General features: G+C 49.3%; 1 protein-coding gene across 5 annotated transcripts in view; it reads left to right on the top strand.

Moving 5' to 3' along the window:
• Nucleotides 1–15,978, top strand: part of LOC119178453 (protein tyrosine phosphatase Meg) — a 365,579-nt gene that overhangs the window by 328,743 nt on the left and 20,858 nt on the right. For 4 of the 5 annotated variants that reach the window (XM_037429656.2, XM_037429658.2, XM_075887796.1 and 1 more), the window contains 5 exons: nt 815–1,054; nt 9,400–9,463; nt 12,722–12,879; nt 14,075–14,165; nt 14,764–14,831. In XM_037429656.2, the coding sequence (XP_037285553.2) occupies nt 815–1,054; nt 9,400–9,463; nt 12,722–12,879; nt 14,075–14,165; nt 14,764–14,831 (621 nt within the window). The remainder of the gene's footprint in view (nt 1–814; nt 1,055–9,399; nt 9,464–12,721; nt 12,880–14,074; nt 14,166–14,763; nt 14,832–15,978) is intronic. The other variant, XM_075887802.1, reaches the window with a different exon arrangement.

Here is a 15,978-nt window from a genome sequence, read left to right as displayed (position 1 = left end):
CTACGAAAGCGCAGACGCGAGCTCTCGCTTTCGCATTTTGGCGAGTCGGCCGGTTCGCGGCTGTTGTATAATTTATCGCCATTCGCGCGTATTTGCTCCGAGGCGAGCTCTTGCGTTCATTTTTACCCGTTACACCCGAAGGATCGTGGGATGGGTATACGGCGAGTGGTTGCCGCAGCAGCGAACGAGCATTCGTTAGACGAAGCTGTGTGTAAGCGCAGCTTACTCTTTAAGAAAGGTACTTTAATCGTGCGCGTATGTGTATACGCTCGCCCGTTGTCGCGGCATTGTCTATACGGCGACCAGTGCTCGCGGGGATATATACATACATACCTATTACGTTCCTTCTGTTGTTAATTACTGAGCACGTAAGTATATCGGGCGGCATCTTCTATGTTCTTGCGTGAATACCTTCCGTGCGTCACGGTAACAACGTACGATGTTGCTTGTTTTGCTTTTTCGGGCCTGTATATTATGCATAGATGGTGCGCGTGTTGCGCAGCTCCCGATATCAGCACCTTAATAGGCTTTTATTTTACTTATTTTTTTTTTGCGTTTGGCTCACTTCGCACTTCAGTCTCAATTTTAGCGCGCGGCCCGCAAAACGTTTGGGCATCAGCGCGTTCTGTTCGACTTATCACGTATGCAACACTGCGTTAGACGTTTCGGGAATGCTGATATAGGCCCGGGAAACAGGTCTCCCGCGTCTATAGTCTATAGTTTCGTTATTGATGCGGTGCAGGTTATGCAGTCTGGTATTTAGGTTGACCATGGTGGGGCGATTCAGTCAGCCTTTTGCTTTGACGCCGTGCAGGCGAACGGCTCGGCTGGCGCGGACGACGTCGGAGCGCCGCCGGTGCGCGTGTGCATGCGACCCGACGCCGAGGGCCGGTTCGGCTTCAACGTGAAAGGCGGTGCCGACCAGAACCTCCCCATCCTGGTGTCCCGGGTGGTGCCGCACACGCCAGCGGACACGTGCACGCCGAGGCTGCGCGAGGGCGACCAGCTGCTGCTCATCAACGGCCGGGACGTGGCCGGACTGTCGCACGATCAGGTGGGGTTCGCCTCTTTGCCTGTCTAAACCGTAGTGGCTTCTACTTTTGGGCTTACGCGGACTGCATAAAGTGGGAAATAGCGAATGCGTATACCTTGCAATGAGGACGAAGGCTCGTCTGCCATGGCCCGCGCTGCTAGTGCGGGTTCCGGAAGAATTCGACCGGGAGAAGACTACGACGACCGCGCACCAAGCACGAGATAGCCCTGTTCTGGTTCGCGCGTTCATGAATGGCTTCAGACGAAATGCATTGCTAGTGGTCTTGTAGCATCAACATCTGTCGGCCTGATCCCCCTGCCTTAATGCTGGCATTGTTTTTCAATATCGTAGTGAAATCAAATAACAGTGCTTTAGTGTGGACTAAGGTTTCGAGTTTAGTACAGTATAGATAAGTGTAGTGAGAATGTACATTCGGGTTAAGATGTAGATTGTAGGGGTTATATACTGTTGTGACCGGCGCCAGAGCGGAAGAGGGAGCGGCGCTCCTTTAATCTTCAAACAAGTAACCGAACGACCGGCTGCCTCCTGTTAGGACCGGCGCCAGGTCTGACAATGGATCGGCGTTCCTTTTGATGTTCCTTTTTAGTCGCCAAACGGGTTGGCGGCCTGTGTCCGCCATGTATTGTTCCCCCCTGGCCGGAGGGTGCGGCGTCTTGCCGCCACGACACCGTGAGCAGTTCGGGAGACCACAAGTGCCGCTTCTTCTTTGGAAGATGACGGCGGCGGCGGCGGCCGGAAATCGTCCCGCTAATTGAACGAGTCGTTCGGCGACCATTTGAAGCTTGTTTACGGCGGCCCTTTCGATGGATGCAGTCATCAACTTCAGACCCCCTCGCCCAGCGACACCCCTTGACGAGGAGGAGCCACGTTCGTGCCAGATGGCCGTGCAGTGACCACGCTTCAATTTTGAACGTTCACGTGGACCGTGCGTGCTCGTCACCCTCGCGGGTAATGTGTGATCCGTGGTTGGACGGTGCCCTCGGTACGCGGTCCCCGATCTAGGGATCTGGGGAGGACAGACCCTTTATAATGAGCCCCCACGGCTCATTCGTGTGTGCTTTTTTTTTCGAGAGCAGAACCGAGCAGAACCATGTAGAACCAAGCACCATGTAGCGCTATGTTAGGAGACATGTAGAGGCCTGCCACGTTTGAGAGCTCACCGTGTAGGGAGTTCGCAATGTACATATTGTAAATAAACCCTCTTCAAGTCTCTCTTCCTCCTGCCTCGACAACTTCATCCCGGACCTCCGGTGTCTGGAAACCCCGGTCGCAACAACTGGTTGGCAGCGGTGGGATACGAGTCTGCGACGGAGAGCGACATGTACCGGAGGCCAGCCGAAAGCCCTGGAACTCGGCGGGATCGAAGCAGCGTACCACCACCGCACGTAATGGGGTGAGTGCCTGGCTTTGTGCTTGAGATATATCGAGTCTTTTAGCCTAAATTCGTTAAAAGATAGATATAACCAACAACTGCCTGGCCACTGTGGTTGTTATCTCAGCACAAGGCAGCACTGGATGATTATCTGAGCAAGTACGCTAAAGCAGGAAAGCTTAGATGATTCAATAGGAACAAGGGGTAATGTTTCAAAATTTCTAAGGGTACGTTGCGGGTTAAATTTTAGGATGTTGTAAAAAGCAGGAGTGAAAAATTAACAAGAAAAAGTAGAGAGGGATGTTGGCCACGTAGTGCTACTTGGGTGCTTAAGCTTGTGGTCTCCGCTGTGAGATTTGCCAGGCTTCAATTTCTCTAGACCCAGAATTGAAGCGCTGGTGGGTTTGTGTTTTGTCACAGCTGAGCCAAAGCAAAGTAGTCGCCATGGATCTTACGAGATTGACGAGAGAGAACCTGCTGAACCTGTGTTGGGATCTGGAGCTAGATTTTAATGATGATATGCCTGCTTCTAAACTCCGCGAAGTGATTCTCGAAAGCAATAGTGACAATGAGGAAATCGAGCACTTCGGGAATATGTACTTATTGGACCAGGAGGAGGAAGTACAAAGGGCGCAAAGAAAGGAAAGATGGCGCCAGGAGGAATTGGAAGCTGAGCGCAGGCATGAAGAACATATAAAAAGGATGCAGGAATTAGATGAAGAGATAGAAAGGCTTAATTGTGAATTGGTGGCATTGCAGCAGAGTGGTCAATCCATAGATGTAGCGCACGAACGGTGCGATGTAGCGGCGGTGCCGTTTAAGACCGAAGCGAAGGCTACAGGTCAGACATCTGTAGATGTAGCGCACGAACGGTGCGATGTAGCGGCGGTGCCGTTTAAGACCGAAGCGAAGGCTACAGGTCAGACATCTGTAGATGAAGTGCACGAACGGTGCGACGTAGCGGCGGTGCCGATTAAGGCCGAAGAGAGGGCTACAGGTCAGAAATTTGCAGATGTACCGCACGAACGGTGCGTTTCAGCAGCGGTGCCGTTTAGGGCCGAAGAGAGTGCTGCGGGTCTGATATCTGTAGATATAGCGGCGGTGCCGTTTGAGGCCAAAGAGAAGGCTAGTGCCTGTAAGGGAATGGAACAGGTTTTAACCCATTCTGAGGGAAAAGAGCTCGCGGTCACAGCAGGGTGTGAGGGTTCCGTGGTGGGGGAAACGAAGTTAAGATTAACAGAGTGTTCCATCGAACCTTGCAGCCCTGTAGACCATGTTGATGAGCGTCAGAGGCGGACGAAAGGCTCCAGGTTTGGCACCAAGGAATGTGCCAAACGGAGAAAGCGTCCGAAAAACAGAAGCGCGGCAAGGCTCGCGATCAGCGCGGCGCGTTTGACGAGGACCTTCAAACGGCGTGGCGGATTTGCGAGAAAAGGCCCGTTGTCTTCTCTGACTGGCTTAAATCGCAGGCGTCTGAGCGGCCGGAGAGTAAGGAACAGAAGTGCGCAATCTACGCGGCCGCGGTCTTACGATGAACTGATAGGCAATCATCAGGACTGGGCGCGCGAGATGGCGGAGGAGCATATCGGTGATGAAGAACGTCAGAGTAGGACGAAAGGCTCCCAGGTCCGCACAAAGAAGCGTGCACAGGGGAGAAAGCGTCCGAAGGGCAACAATAAGGCAAAGCTCGAGATGAGCACAACGCGTTTGAGTAAGGGTTTCAAACGGCGTGGTAAAATCGCGAGAAAAGTGCCGTTGTCATCTCTGACGGGTCTGTATCGTGTGCGTCCGAACCGCCGGAAAAGAAAAGCGCATCGTACGCGGCAGTGTTTGAAGGAGAGATTGCTAGGCAATTATCCAGACAGTCCGCGCGAAAAATCAGATGAGCATGTGGGTGCTGGTGAGCATCAGAGATGGGCGAAAGGCTCCGTAGACGGCACCAAGAGACGTGCAAAACGGAGAAAGCGCCGTAAAAACAGGCAGGCAGAAATCGCGACGCGTTTGAGGAATGTATTCAAATGGCGGAGCGAAATTTCAAGAAAGTTGCCGTATCGCAAGCGTCCAAGCGGCCAGAGAACAAAGAAAAGAGAAGCGCATGGTGTGCGTAAGTGGTCGAAGGGCAAGAGACCCTTCCGTTGTTCTCGCGGTGCATTGGACGGGGTGCGGGGCAAAAGAGTCGGTGGTTTTCGAGGGGCAGGAAGCGACAGCAAGTCGGCTTCGAGGAACGTCGCGGGGTTCGGTAGCAGGGCGATTGACGCGTGTTGTAGACCCCGTTTCTCGAGAAAATCGTTCCGGGCGCGACCACCGCGAGTTCGACTCAGAGTTGTTGCGAACAGCTGTTAGCCTCTCGGAAAACGTCGACTCGGGACTGTTGAAAGGAACATTTTGTTTGTTTTTGTGATTTTGTAAATAACTCGTTTGTACCTTGTTTTCGTTAGCGCTCTATCATTTTGGTAGCCTATATACGTTGTATAGATCTATTGGAAGGATAGTGACACGCATTAGAGCGTACAGAATTAGGCGTTTGTCATCGGCACCGGAGTTGGTTTGTATGCGTCCGAGCCGCCGGACAAAACGAAAAAAAAAAAAAGCACGTTGGGTAGAAAGGCAGACCCTTTCGTCGCTCTATCGACGGCATGTTTGATGGACTGCGGGAGTGCGAGGTACTCAGCGAGAGTAAGAACGCAGGTTGTCAGCGCAGAGCTTTGCGGGGGTCGGAGGCGAAGCGAATGGGTTTTGCCATTGTTCCATTTCCCGTTCGCCTAGAAAGACCCACAGGACGCGACACCGCGCGTTAGTCCCAAAAAGGAGTAGACATCCGTGAGCTTTTGACGATGGTCATTAGTGGATTTATTTTGTTTTGAAATTTGCTTTTGACTGTTTAAGTTGTTTTGGATTTTAATGTGTTTTTTTTAGAATCTCGTCTACCAAATAGTGTTTAGGTAACACAATTTTGGTTTTGTTCATTTCTTGGGCGTTGTACGTTTAGCTAAGGTAAGCGTTGTGCGATTGCATAAACGACACGCATAGGAGCCTGCGTCATGGTAGATACGTGTAAATGAGCAGGAGCAACGTTATGAACTAATTATGACTGAGCGTAGAGACGCAAAGTTATTGCTTGCGAGATTTTTCAGGATTCATGCGAAACTTTTTTTGTTGTTCATTTAATGTTTTGTTCGCATGTGTCCGGTGTGTAAGAAAAGCTAGCTCGTGAGTTTATATGTATGCTTTGTGAAAGTGGCAACAGCAAGGGAACGGTTAGGTGGTATCTCATCCAGGCAGGAGCACTGTGATGTGCGTTTGCGGATATATAATAAAGATGTTCCTAATGCAGGTGCAGCACGGCAGTTATGCTTTCGTCTTCTCAAAAGGAATTGACGACTGGCTTTGGCGGCACTAAATTTCGGGAACTAAAAGATAGCGTGAAGTAAAATGCTTTATTTTATGAGTATGATACCTGGTGGGTTACGGCGGATTGCTCACGCAAGCACTCGGGTATGCCACGGTGAGCGCATCACTTGACAGTTAGTTTTCTTGAAAGCAGTTTGATGGGAAGATTATTATCGGATCGGGATTAGGAGTTTTGGTGAAACCTCAGAGAAACGTCCCGATTGCTGCTTTGTGTTTGGTAATACCGCTTAAGTAAGGTTGCTTTTGGATAATTTGTCGGACTCGACGTGTCTCAGTGCGGGCAGGGTGCTCTCCCGTGCCTGTGGTGGTGTGTATGAATGCTTTTCCCAGAGGGGAGCCACAAGGAGCGAGAGGGAAAGAGTCCTTGGCTGAGCGTCATCAGCAGTGGCCTGGAAGACAGCACTACACAGCGACACTTCGGGCAACCTGTGCAGCTGGTCACCCTCAGGTCGCTTCTCCCGCCGGCGGACGAGCTGTTGTGACCGGCGCCAGAGCGGAAGAGGGAGCGGCGCTCCTTTAATCTTCAAACAAGTAACCGAACGACCGGCTGCCTCCTGTTAGGACCGGCGCCAGGTCTGACAATGGATCGGCGTTCCTTTTGATGTTCCTTTTTAGTCGCCAAACGGGTTGGCGGCCTGTGTCCGCCATGTATTGTTCCCCCCTGGCCGGAGGGTGCGGCGTCTTGCCGCCACGACACCGTGAGCAGTTCGGGAGACCACAAGTGCCGCTTCTTCTTTGGAAGATGACGGCGGCGGCGGCGGCCGGAAATCGTCCCGCTAATTGAACGAGTCGTTCGGCGACCATTTGAAGCTTGTTTACGGCGGCCCTTTCGATGGATGCAGTCATCAACTTCAGACCCCCTCGCCCAGCGACACCCCTTGACGAGGAGGAGCCACGTTCGTGCCAGATGGCCGTGCAGTGACCACGCTTCAATTTTGAACGTTCACGTGGACCGTGCGTGCTCGTCACCCTCGCGGGTAATGTGTGATCCGTGGTTGGACGGTGCCCTCGGTACGCGGTCCCCGATCTAGGGATCTGGGGAGGACAGACCCTTTATAATGAGCCCCCACGGCTCATTCGTGTGTGCTTTTTTTTTCGAGAGCAGAACCGAGCAGAACCATGTAGAACCAAGCACCATGTAGCGCTATGTTAGGAGACATGTAGAGGCCTGCCACGTTTGAGAGCTCACCGTGTAGGGAGTTCGCAATGTACATATTGTAAATAAACCCTCTTCAAGTCTCTCTTCCTCCTGCCTCGACAACTTCATCCCGGACCTCCGGTGTCTGGAAACCCCGGTCGCAACAATACCCGCTGCAAACAAGGCAATTCTTACACATGTGCATGCTCACTTCTCCATTGTCGCTGCCACACTGAGCGCTCACTTAAAATTAAAATTTAATTGGCCCAGCGTAGGGTCACTTGACATTACGCTAGTTAAAGTACTACAATACTGTGCACTGTAGTGTTATAATTATGATACCGTGACTTGATGCGAACACTGTCCTTGAAGGAGCAACTGCGTACAGCGATCTCTGATAGACCGTGCGGTATGGGCGTAGGCAAAAAGGGGCCCATGCCCCCCTCTAGCCTCACTAGCACTTATCTTTACCCAAGCTACACCACTGCTTTCCCCCGCTCCCAGTCGAGTTGCTGCACTTATTTGCATCCCCCCTCTCCCCCCTTGAAAAAAAATCCTGCCGACGACCATGCCGCCCGGGTCGGCATTTCGTGTCTAAAACGTATGCAGCATGGTCCGAGACGCCGTAAGCGTTTTCTACTGCTCAAGAAATTGGTCCAATAGCACTGCGGCCAACTTAGGCTCACTCTCGATTGCTCACAGGGAGAGCGACCACCAGTCATTCCACAGCGTCGCAATTCCCATCCCGCTCGTTTTCAGACTAGTCTAAGATTGTCGGGCTCTTTAGAAGGAAGGTTCTTCGTAACCGAGGGGAGTGTTGATGCGTGTTCGAATATTTTGTTTTATTTATTTAGGCCGTCTTTGGTTGACCCTGGCAACGCTATAGATACACGCATTCCTTCCTTCCCTTCTCGTGGCGCGCCCTTGCGAGCGTTGGCGCCCAGGTGAATCACCTGGCTTTCCATCGATTCGGTCTCGTTGCACCGACCTACGTTGGCATCGATTCAAGCACCGCGACGCCGCCCCGCCTTTATTTATTTATTTTTTACACATGTGCGTGCGCGCGAAGCATTCGTAGCTTGGCTCCTTTTCGCCCCCATCCGACGGAGAATCGCAGGCCTCTCTCTCGAAACCTAGCGCGACCGAGCTTGTCATAGACGTCTTTCTTTCTTTTCTTTCTTTCTTTCTTTTCTTTTTGTCAGCGCTCAGCGTCCTGCGCTCTAAACGTCAACTGCGCGCATCATTCTGCGTAGTTCGAGAGGAGCAGAGTGAAATAGCTTATATGTTCCCGCTCGCTGGTGGCGACTGAGTGCCAGGAGCAGCGTCGAGTGCTCACGTAGCTTTGAGAGTGACAGGTGCGGGTACGTGCCAATATAGTGGCCTTCGTCTTTTCGAAGAAGAAATGTATGAATAAAAGAATGTATTTTCCGCTTTGCTATGCGTTACCGCAGTTTCTAGTACTGCTCTTCAAATACCGATTGGCACACCAGGTAGCGTGTAGGGTAAATCCGAAGGTCAGCCAAGTGCAGTTAAAAACGTACACTAAATAAAAGGAATAAATAAATAAAAAAAGACTATTTTCTCGCAGTGCTGCGCACGCGAGTATCCTACACTGTGCAGGCGTTTCTCCCGCTGAACACCCTCGCTTTGCGTGGCTGCCCTCTTCGGCGGGCTAGTTTTCGATCGCCATTCTCCGTTGCTTATTTACCTTCCTTCCCATTGTGGGACCGCTCCCTTCCGCGTGCGCCGCGCTATTGCGTAACTTCCTTCCTCCTACGGTTCGCATTTGAACGTGTGATCATTGGCGTTCGCATATCGAACGCCTCGAGGGTCCTCGTCATAGGCCGTTGCGTCTCTCGCACGTTCCACCGCAACCGCGGCGGGTCTTATACCGTTTCGTGGCTGCACCTTAGTGGTGGTAGTTGCGGTCAGTGCTGCCCTTGTTTGAGCTAGTTACGGAGCGGAACCAGTGACGTCTATTTGTCCTGGCCCGGAGCAAATCAGAACCGCGCTTGGAGACAAGGGGGCGCCCCCGCTGTCGCGAAGGGCTTGGCGGCAACGTCGAAGGGAGAAAGGGGAGTAAAAGGAAGGGAAAGGGAAGAGGCCCGCGGATCGGGCGGTCGAGTGTCCCGCCGCTGCCGGAGAGAGCTCTCGTCTTCGACGCGTGCGCCGACCGACCTGCGTGGGCGACCGGCTTGGGCCTCGCGTTGGTGCGGCCATGCCGAGCCTCGTTTCCTGCTTTCGGCCCGTGTCCGGGGCGACATGAACTGCGCTCGTGCGAGCGTTGCCTCGGCGCTGGCGTCGTGGAGCCGCCGTGTGCCGCCGTCTCCCGCCACCGCGGCGGGCGGCTGCTGCGTGCCGCGCTGGCTGTGTGTGTTGTACGTGCGACGACTGAGGCCCGGCCTGGCTCTCTGGATCTCGCAGGTGGTCAAGCTCATCCGGGCTCCCAAGGACAATGGAGAGCTCGTGCTCACCGTCAAGGCGCAAGGTGAGTACACGCTCTGTGGAGATGGCTCACCTCCACGTTGTTTGTTCTCTTATCAGTCTATTTTCTCGTTGTGGCCCGTACGAGCCGAAAGCGTAGAGATAAGGCGGCTAAAAATGGCAGTATGTCGGGCGTACTGGTTCACGGTCGTCGATACGAAAGGTGCTACCGATATAACGACTTGGATGCGCCTGCGTCGCCCTCCTTTGTTTTTGTTTTTTTTTTTTTGCTGTCTGGTCGATTTACTAGTGCGCAGGTACACCTACTTCGTTTCCTGGTGTGGTGCGCCCTGATAATTTGGCTACACAGGATATTTGTGTGTCACACCACAACAACAATGTAAATGTTTGTCGGGCATCGCTTGAAACGAGACCTAGAGCTGGAATTCGTGCAGGCAGACTTGTACAGATACAAAAGTTTGAAAAGTCATAGCTAATCGCAAACTGTAGGGGCTACTCCTTATTGCGTGTTCTTCCTCTAGTTTCCCGTTCGTCCTTCTAAAGTCACCCCCATTCAGAATGGGAAGGTGGCTTTGCTTTTTTTCTCGTTGCACTTAATAGCTTGAGCGGCATAGGTATACTGCGGGCGTAGATAGGCGTTTACTGCAATACGAGTTCTCTCTAAAATACTAGTATATTTGTTGATTCTCGTGTCACGGCGCACAAAATAGCTAATACTTTGCGTTTTCTTCTTCTTTTTCTTTTTATAAAGAGGCACGTTATACTTGTTAACGTGACACGCTCACAAGGATATATCCTAAGATAGTGTGCCTTGCTCTTAACTATTACTTCCTTTTAAAAATTGGGATACTGAAGATGATTGTGATTGTCATAATGAAGATTTGAAGATCGTTCAGTGAACCCGTGCGCAAAGTCAGTTTTTAAACACTGCACGCTATTTTAAAGTGGCTTAAGAAATTGCGTGATTCTTTACAGTTATGTCGCACCGTTGTGTAGGGAGGTTGCGCTGGCGCCCGTGACGCTTATAAGCGTGATCTTTCTTCGAGGGCCGTTCGTGACATATGAACTCATAATCGCTATGAGTTCAGCGACTGTCGACGTTGCGTTTATTATAAGAGCGCCGAGACAATTGATATCGACAGTAAGGCTTGCACTCGGGTGATGAAGCTAAGCACTAGTTTTATCTGTCGCGTTGCTACGAACGTGGGCCCCGTGCTTTTCTCATATTTCCGTAGCGGCGTTATCCCTCAGTACGGCATTTAACGTGCTTGTAATTAAAGTTCGCAGACAAGCGGAATGAAATAACAGCATCGACAGGCACAAAGGACGGCTCGGCGCGCTTGAGTCGGCTTACAGTACACTCTTAGAAGAAGAAAACAGAATGCTGGCATGCCACGTATATGGGGCTCTTTTTTAAAGAGATGCATCGCCTGCAGTAGCACGGATAGTTAGGTTAGTGGTATTGGTTTTTCTTTTAACTGAATAAGAGCGCGCACGCGGACACTAGAACAAGGCGCTTTGTTGTGTGCATTTTCTTGTTCTAGTGTCCGTGTGCGCGCCCTTATTCAGTTAACTCCCTTTTGGTTCCCACGTCTCCCCAAAGAGAGTATAGTGATCTCCAGAGAGAGTTTTTGTTGATCTTTAAAGGGAGTCATATACGTGGCAAGTCGGAACTCACAAGAACGAGTCAATGACTCTTCTTAAGGTGTATGCGTCCCTTTAATCTGACCGCGCAACGTGGCGCGTACTCTCCGTAACCGAAATAGAGATGTTTCGAAATTGAAATTGAGTGCAGTTAGTTTTCCGTAACGCGTAGCAAGAAGTCGAGTTTGCGTTACGTTATCAGTTTGCACCTGGAAGGTTCGAGCTGTGCTTGGCTGAAGCTTCACCAGGCCTCTACAGTCATGCCCTAATGCAAAAACTTGATTGATTGATTGATTGATTGATTGTTATGTGGGGTCACGGAGTGGCGTCCCTCTCTTGACGTCAGTATGTAAATTATATTCGCTAGACTGTACCGAAAGCAAAAACTCGCTGCATTGCTTTCGCCTAGTTCAGAAAGGAGACTTCGCGACCTCCCTATGCTTATCCGGGTCTTGACTGATGGCGGCTTCGCAGTGAAGTTTGCTTTCCTTCTCTCATTCCCGCCGTATTGTTGTTTCTTGTCTTTTTTTTTTTTTTCACGTGCTCTTAGCTGCGTGCACAGTGCGCCTGCGCGAGGAGTGGGATGATCTCGGAAGCAGCGGCAACGAAACGCGGAAGTGATTTCTCCGACCCAAGACCGTGCGCGCGTAGTTGGGCTTCTCCTCTACGGTACTTTTTGTGCGGAGAAGCACGCTTTACAGGAGGGTTGTTACGGTGTCGGTTGCCGCTGCCGCTGCTGCTCCTACCGTCAGTGCTTTAGCCCGACGTCTGCGTGGGCGCGTATCGATCTCGGCAAGTGTTATGAGCCGCAACATCGGCTTCCGCAATCTCTTCCCCGCGCGCAGGAAGGGGCTTTAAAGCCGAAAAAGTTCGGATGGCCGGAAGGGCCGGAGGGGGAAAGGACATGAGTGTAGTTGACGTCGCCGTGCTTATATAGAACGTGGGTAGAGATTCGATTTCGAAAGCCCCGTATGCGTAAATAGGCTCAACAACCAGGCTTTCGTCGTCGTCGCGTATGACTGCGAGTAGGGAGAAGGCAAACTTTTTCTTTTAAGGACAGCGTGAAGTGAGGCGGGTTCTGTTTTATCGGCGTTGTTTTAACGACCTTTCGCTCTGCCGTATCTCCGCGTCGGGTTCGGTGACCAATAACACAAACAACACCGAGAGAAGGCAGCGAGTAACTGGCATATTTCCTGAAACGAAAATGACAATAATAATGATGAGCGGCGTGGTTCGCGACTCCGACGAGAAAGACATCCGAGGAGGGGCCGAAACCGCCCAATCGGGGAGCGGGCGACCTGACCATTAATTCCAGCTGACTGCGAGTGGCGTACGCCGCCTTCGTTTTTCTGTCGCCTTTGCGCCGGCCGCATATTATCGACACTGTTCCGCTCGGTTCCCCTCCGCGCATTTGGAGAATGCCGAGCGTCGATGGGCTCGCAATTAATTGTGTCGTCGACGTCTTTCTCTTTTTCCACACCCCCCCCCCCCCCCCCCCCAATCGGCGCCCACTTTTCTCACCTCTCCCTTTTTCCTCCTCTCCGGCCGACGCCTCGTTCTTTTTTTCTGTCGCCCGCACGTGCGACGCTTTCCTCCGTTTCCGTGCCCGCACTCCTACCACCCTCCTCGCCCGTTGCCCTTTGGGCGCCCACCCTAGTCCCCGCAGGCGAGCAAATCGAGGAGCCCGACTTTCAGTACATTCCGGACTCTGCAGTGGCTGGCCGGGGCAACCGGGCCGGCGGGGGTGCGCTGGCCGAGTCCATGCTGCTTTTGGCCGAGGGTCTCGAGAGCGGCGCCACCATCGCCCAGTTTGAGGTGAGAAGGCATTGGCTTTACTTCTTCAAGACGCTGTTTTAGTTCACCGAGGCAGAAGCCCTATATGCCTTGTCAAACGAGAATTGTGGCATCAGTGTAGTCGCCCTGAACATCAACAGTGACACTAAACATCATTGTCAATGTAATTGAAGAAAATTATGTTAATGGGAGAGCTCAAAGGCGAATCCATAAGGTGCTTTACAGGTTTTTTTGTACATTCTGTTGCTTATTAAATAGGTGACATTAAGATAATCTTTCTTCCTACATTTGTTTTTAAAGAAAGTGGTAGAGTTTTGAAGGACAATAGACACTTTTGCAAGTAACAGCCACACTGTATACAAATTAACATTATCTTTATCTCTCCTTATTTCTTCAGTTACTCTTTTGCTTTTCCTATATTTATTATTTTGTTCTCGCAGTGTTCAGGCCACTATTATCATTCTACCACAAAGCATGAGGTTGCTTATATGGTACCTGGCTGTTTCTTATTGTGGCATGAACAAAAGGAAATACAATAAAACATACTTATATTTTTATGTCTACTGAAAAACTACAGGCGTTTAAAACATTAAAAAAGAGCATTGATGATTCAACTTGCGAAAATTTGTCGCAACACAACAAACATCTGGACAGAGCCTCAGAAGTCATGAAGCTTTTTTTTTTTCCAATTAAGTTTTTTTAGAGCACTTGTGCACTGCTAGCTGGTTGTGTGTTGCACCTGCTCAGTTCACCTTGCAATGGGGCACGATCTGGAGGCGTAGCATGGAGGCTTATTATTAAGCATGTATAGCAAATGTGTAATGCAAGTGCATTGCATTACTGATTAAGCGCATTCATTAGGCAATTCTATTGCCTTTCCTTCCACTGTTGTAAATTCCTTTTTTCATTGCCGTGGAGCAATTAAGTAAATGGAAGATCAAATAATTATTCCTGAGTCGGCAGTCATGACAGCTGTTTTGTAGCTATATTTTGATATATTTTGTGTATAACAGGATAAATGTAGCCGTTAATAAATGAGTATTTACTTGCAGCTTCCAATTCTTTTTTTAGCAGTTGTATGTGGTGGTACAACAAACGCATCACTTTGAATTCGCCTTGAACATCACTGCGCGTGATTTTGAGGCACGTTGCGACATCCTTTGGTCAAGCTGTTGAAACGTAAATGCTCTCTCGTTTTTTTTCCCTTGCCTTGCAGCAACTGTACCGCAAAAAGGCCGACTTTACGATGAAGTGTGCCAGGTTGCCTGCCAACCTCTCCAAGAATCGTTACAGAGATATCTCCCCATGTGAGTGTTAGAGCAAATCATTTCTCACTTTACGATTGTTTTCTTGTTTTTTTTTTCTGCCTTTTTTTTTGTCATTCTGTTTTGAAATGAAACGTATAGCCTTGATAAAATAGAGCAACTGCTCTGTATTACCCCCCCCCCCCCCTTTTCTTTTATATATACTAGTTTCGGATAAGTGCACTTAAGAAAAAATTCATTACAGAAAACTGAAAGACAGGCTTTCGCTCTTTTCAAAGTACCCATTATTCCTCTATACTTGAAACTTGGTGGATGCAGCATCGGCTCTCAGTTTTTATCTTTTCTTTTATTGTGGTTCCTCTAAAAACTTCTTTTTATTAAGAAGTGTGAAAAAGAAATTCTTCTACTCATAAAAGTGCTTGCTGGATGTGTGTTCTTTTCCTGGACAATTAGAGGCCGCTGTCATGTTGTTAATACCGCACTGTCTTGTGTCATTAAGATGAACCAAGAAATTCTTCAGAGACCATTTCACTGCATTCATTCACCTCAGTATTTTTTCCCCTCTCCACGTCAAATTGTCCTAAATGTGTTCAACTGGTCAGAGTAGTGTGTTAGATAAAAAGTGTTGTATCTCTTTCAGATGATGCCACACGAGTCATCCTTCAGGAAGGCACATCTGGGGACTATATAAATGCTAGTTATGTAAATGTAAGTACCTAAACTTTACTTTTCAGGTGTGACTTAAGGATGATTAAAATATCAAGAACGTTGTACTCCTTCAGAAATCTGAAAGTGTCTTTTGAACAATGTTCAAAATTTCGTAGAAAAGTAGAAAGAAAGAATACAAGAGATCTTTTGTTTTTCTGTTTTTGTAATATAGTGCTGGCAAGATATACAAAACATCTTATATTTTTTTCAGTTTTGGTAATATAGGCTGGCGAAATCAACTCAAAGGCGGTCATAAATGACTGTTTCGAAATGAGAGCGCACTACTTAGACACAGACAGAAAGACAGGGACAAGCGCTTGTCCCTGTCTTTTTGTCCGTGTCTAAATAATGCGCTCTCATTTCAAAACAGTCATGTATCACCAACTCGCCCAATCAACCATGTTCGTGATAAATATCATGATATTTTTACTATTAAAGACTCCTTTTACACTTCAAAAACTCCTTGCTGCTTTCACATGGGCTATACTCTTGTCAGTGTTAATCAAACTTTTTTTTCTAATGCTGAATGCATGTTGCCAGAAAGTATAATGTCACAGCTGGTACACATGTCGCAAGGCAGTGTTGTCACCACTGTTCAATGTCTCATTGTACCAAGCTTTCAATAAAAGTCGCTGTAAAAACAATTATGTTTTGTGTAATAAACAGACAGTACTTAACTGTGTTGGAGAGAGTGCTTCATATATGCCAAAAGTAGTTACAGTGGAATTTTGATTATACATGCCCCACCTTTGCTATGACCCGCATTTTACGAGGAATCCGTATGGTTCCGGAAAAATTCCCACTGAAGTAATGTAATAAAAACCTTGGTTATACGACACAGTTTTACGCCGACCCCACCTTTTACGACATTCAGATTTTGTTCGAAAAAAAAAAAAACGTCTTTACTTAAATCAAACGTCTACAAAATATAAACGAGAGCGAAGTGTGAACTTGGGTTCCTCTAGGTTGACGATTAGAAAAGTAGAGAGTGAGACAGATGTCATCTTGGAATGCAAAATTTATTTTCCTGGAAATTCGTGCGCTTCTGCACACGCCTCGATTGCTTGTGTATGCATCCGGGGTTGTTACGTAGTCTGCTCTATCCACACAGAGTAGCTTCAGCTGGCCAAAAGGCTAATACTTGCAT

The sequence above is a fragment of the Rhipicephalus microplus genome, chromosome 1 (genome assembly GCF_043290135.1).
Source record: "Rhipicephalus microplus isolate Deutch F79 chromosome 1, USDA_Rmic, whole genome shotgun sequence".
Taxonomy (NCBI): Eukaryota; Metazoa; Arthropoda; class Arachnida; order Ixodida; family Ixodidae; genus Rhipicephalus; species Rhipicephalus microplus.
The sequence above is the reverse complement of the archived record's forward strand: the minus strand, read 5'-3'. Positions and strand labels throughout refer to the sequence as shown.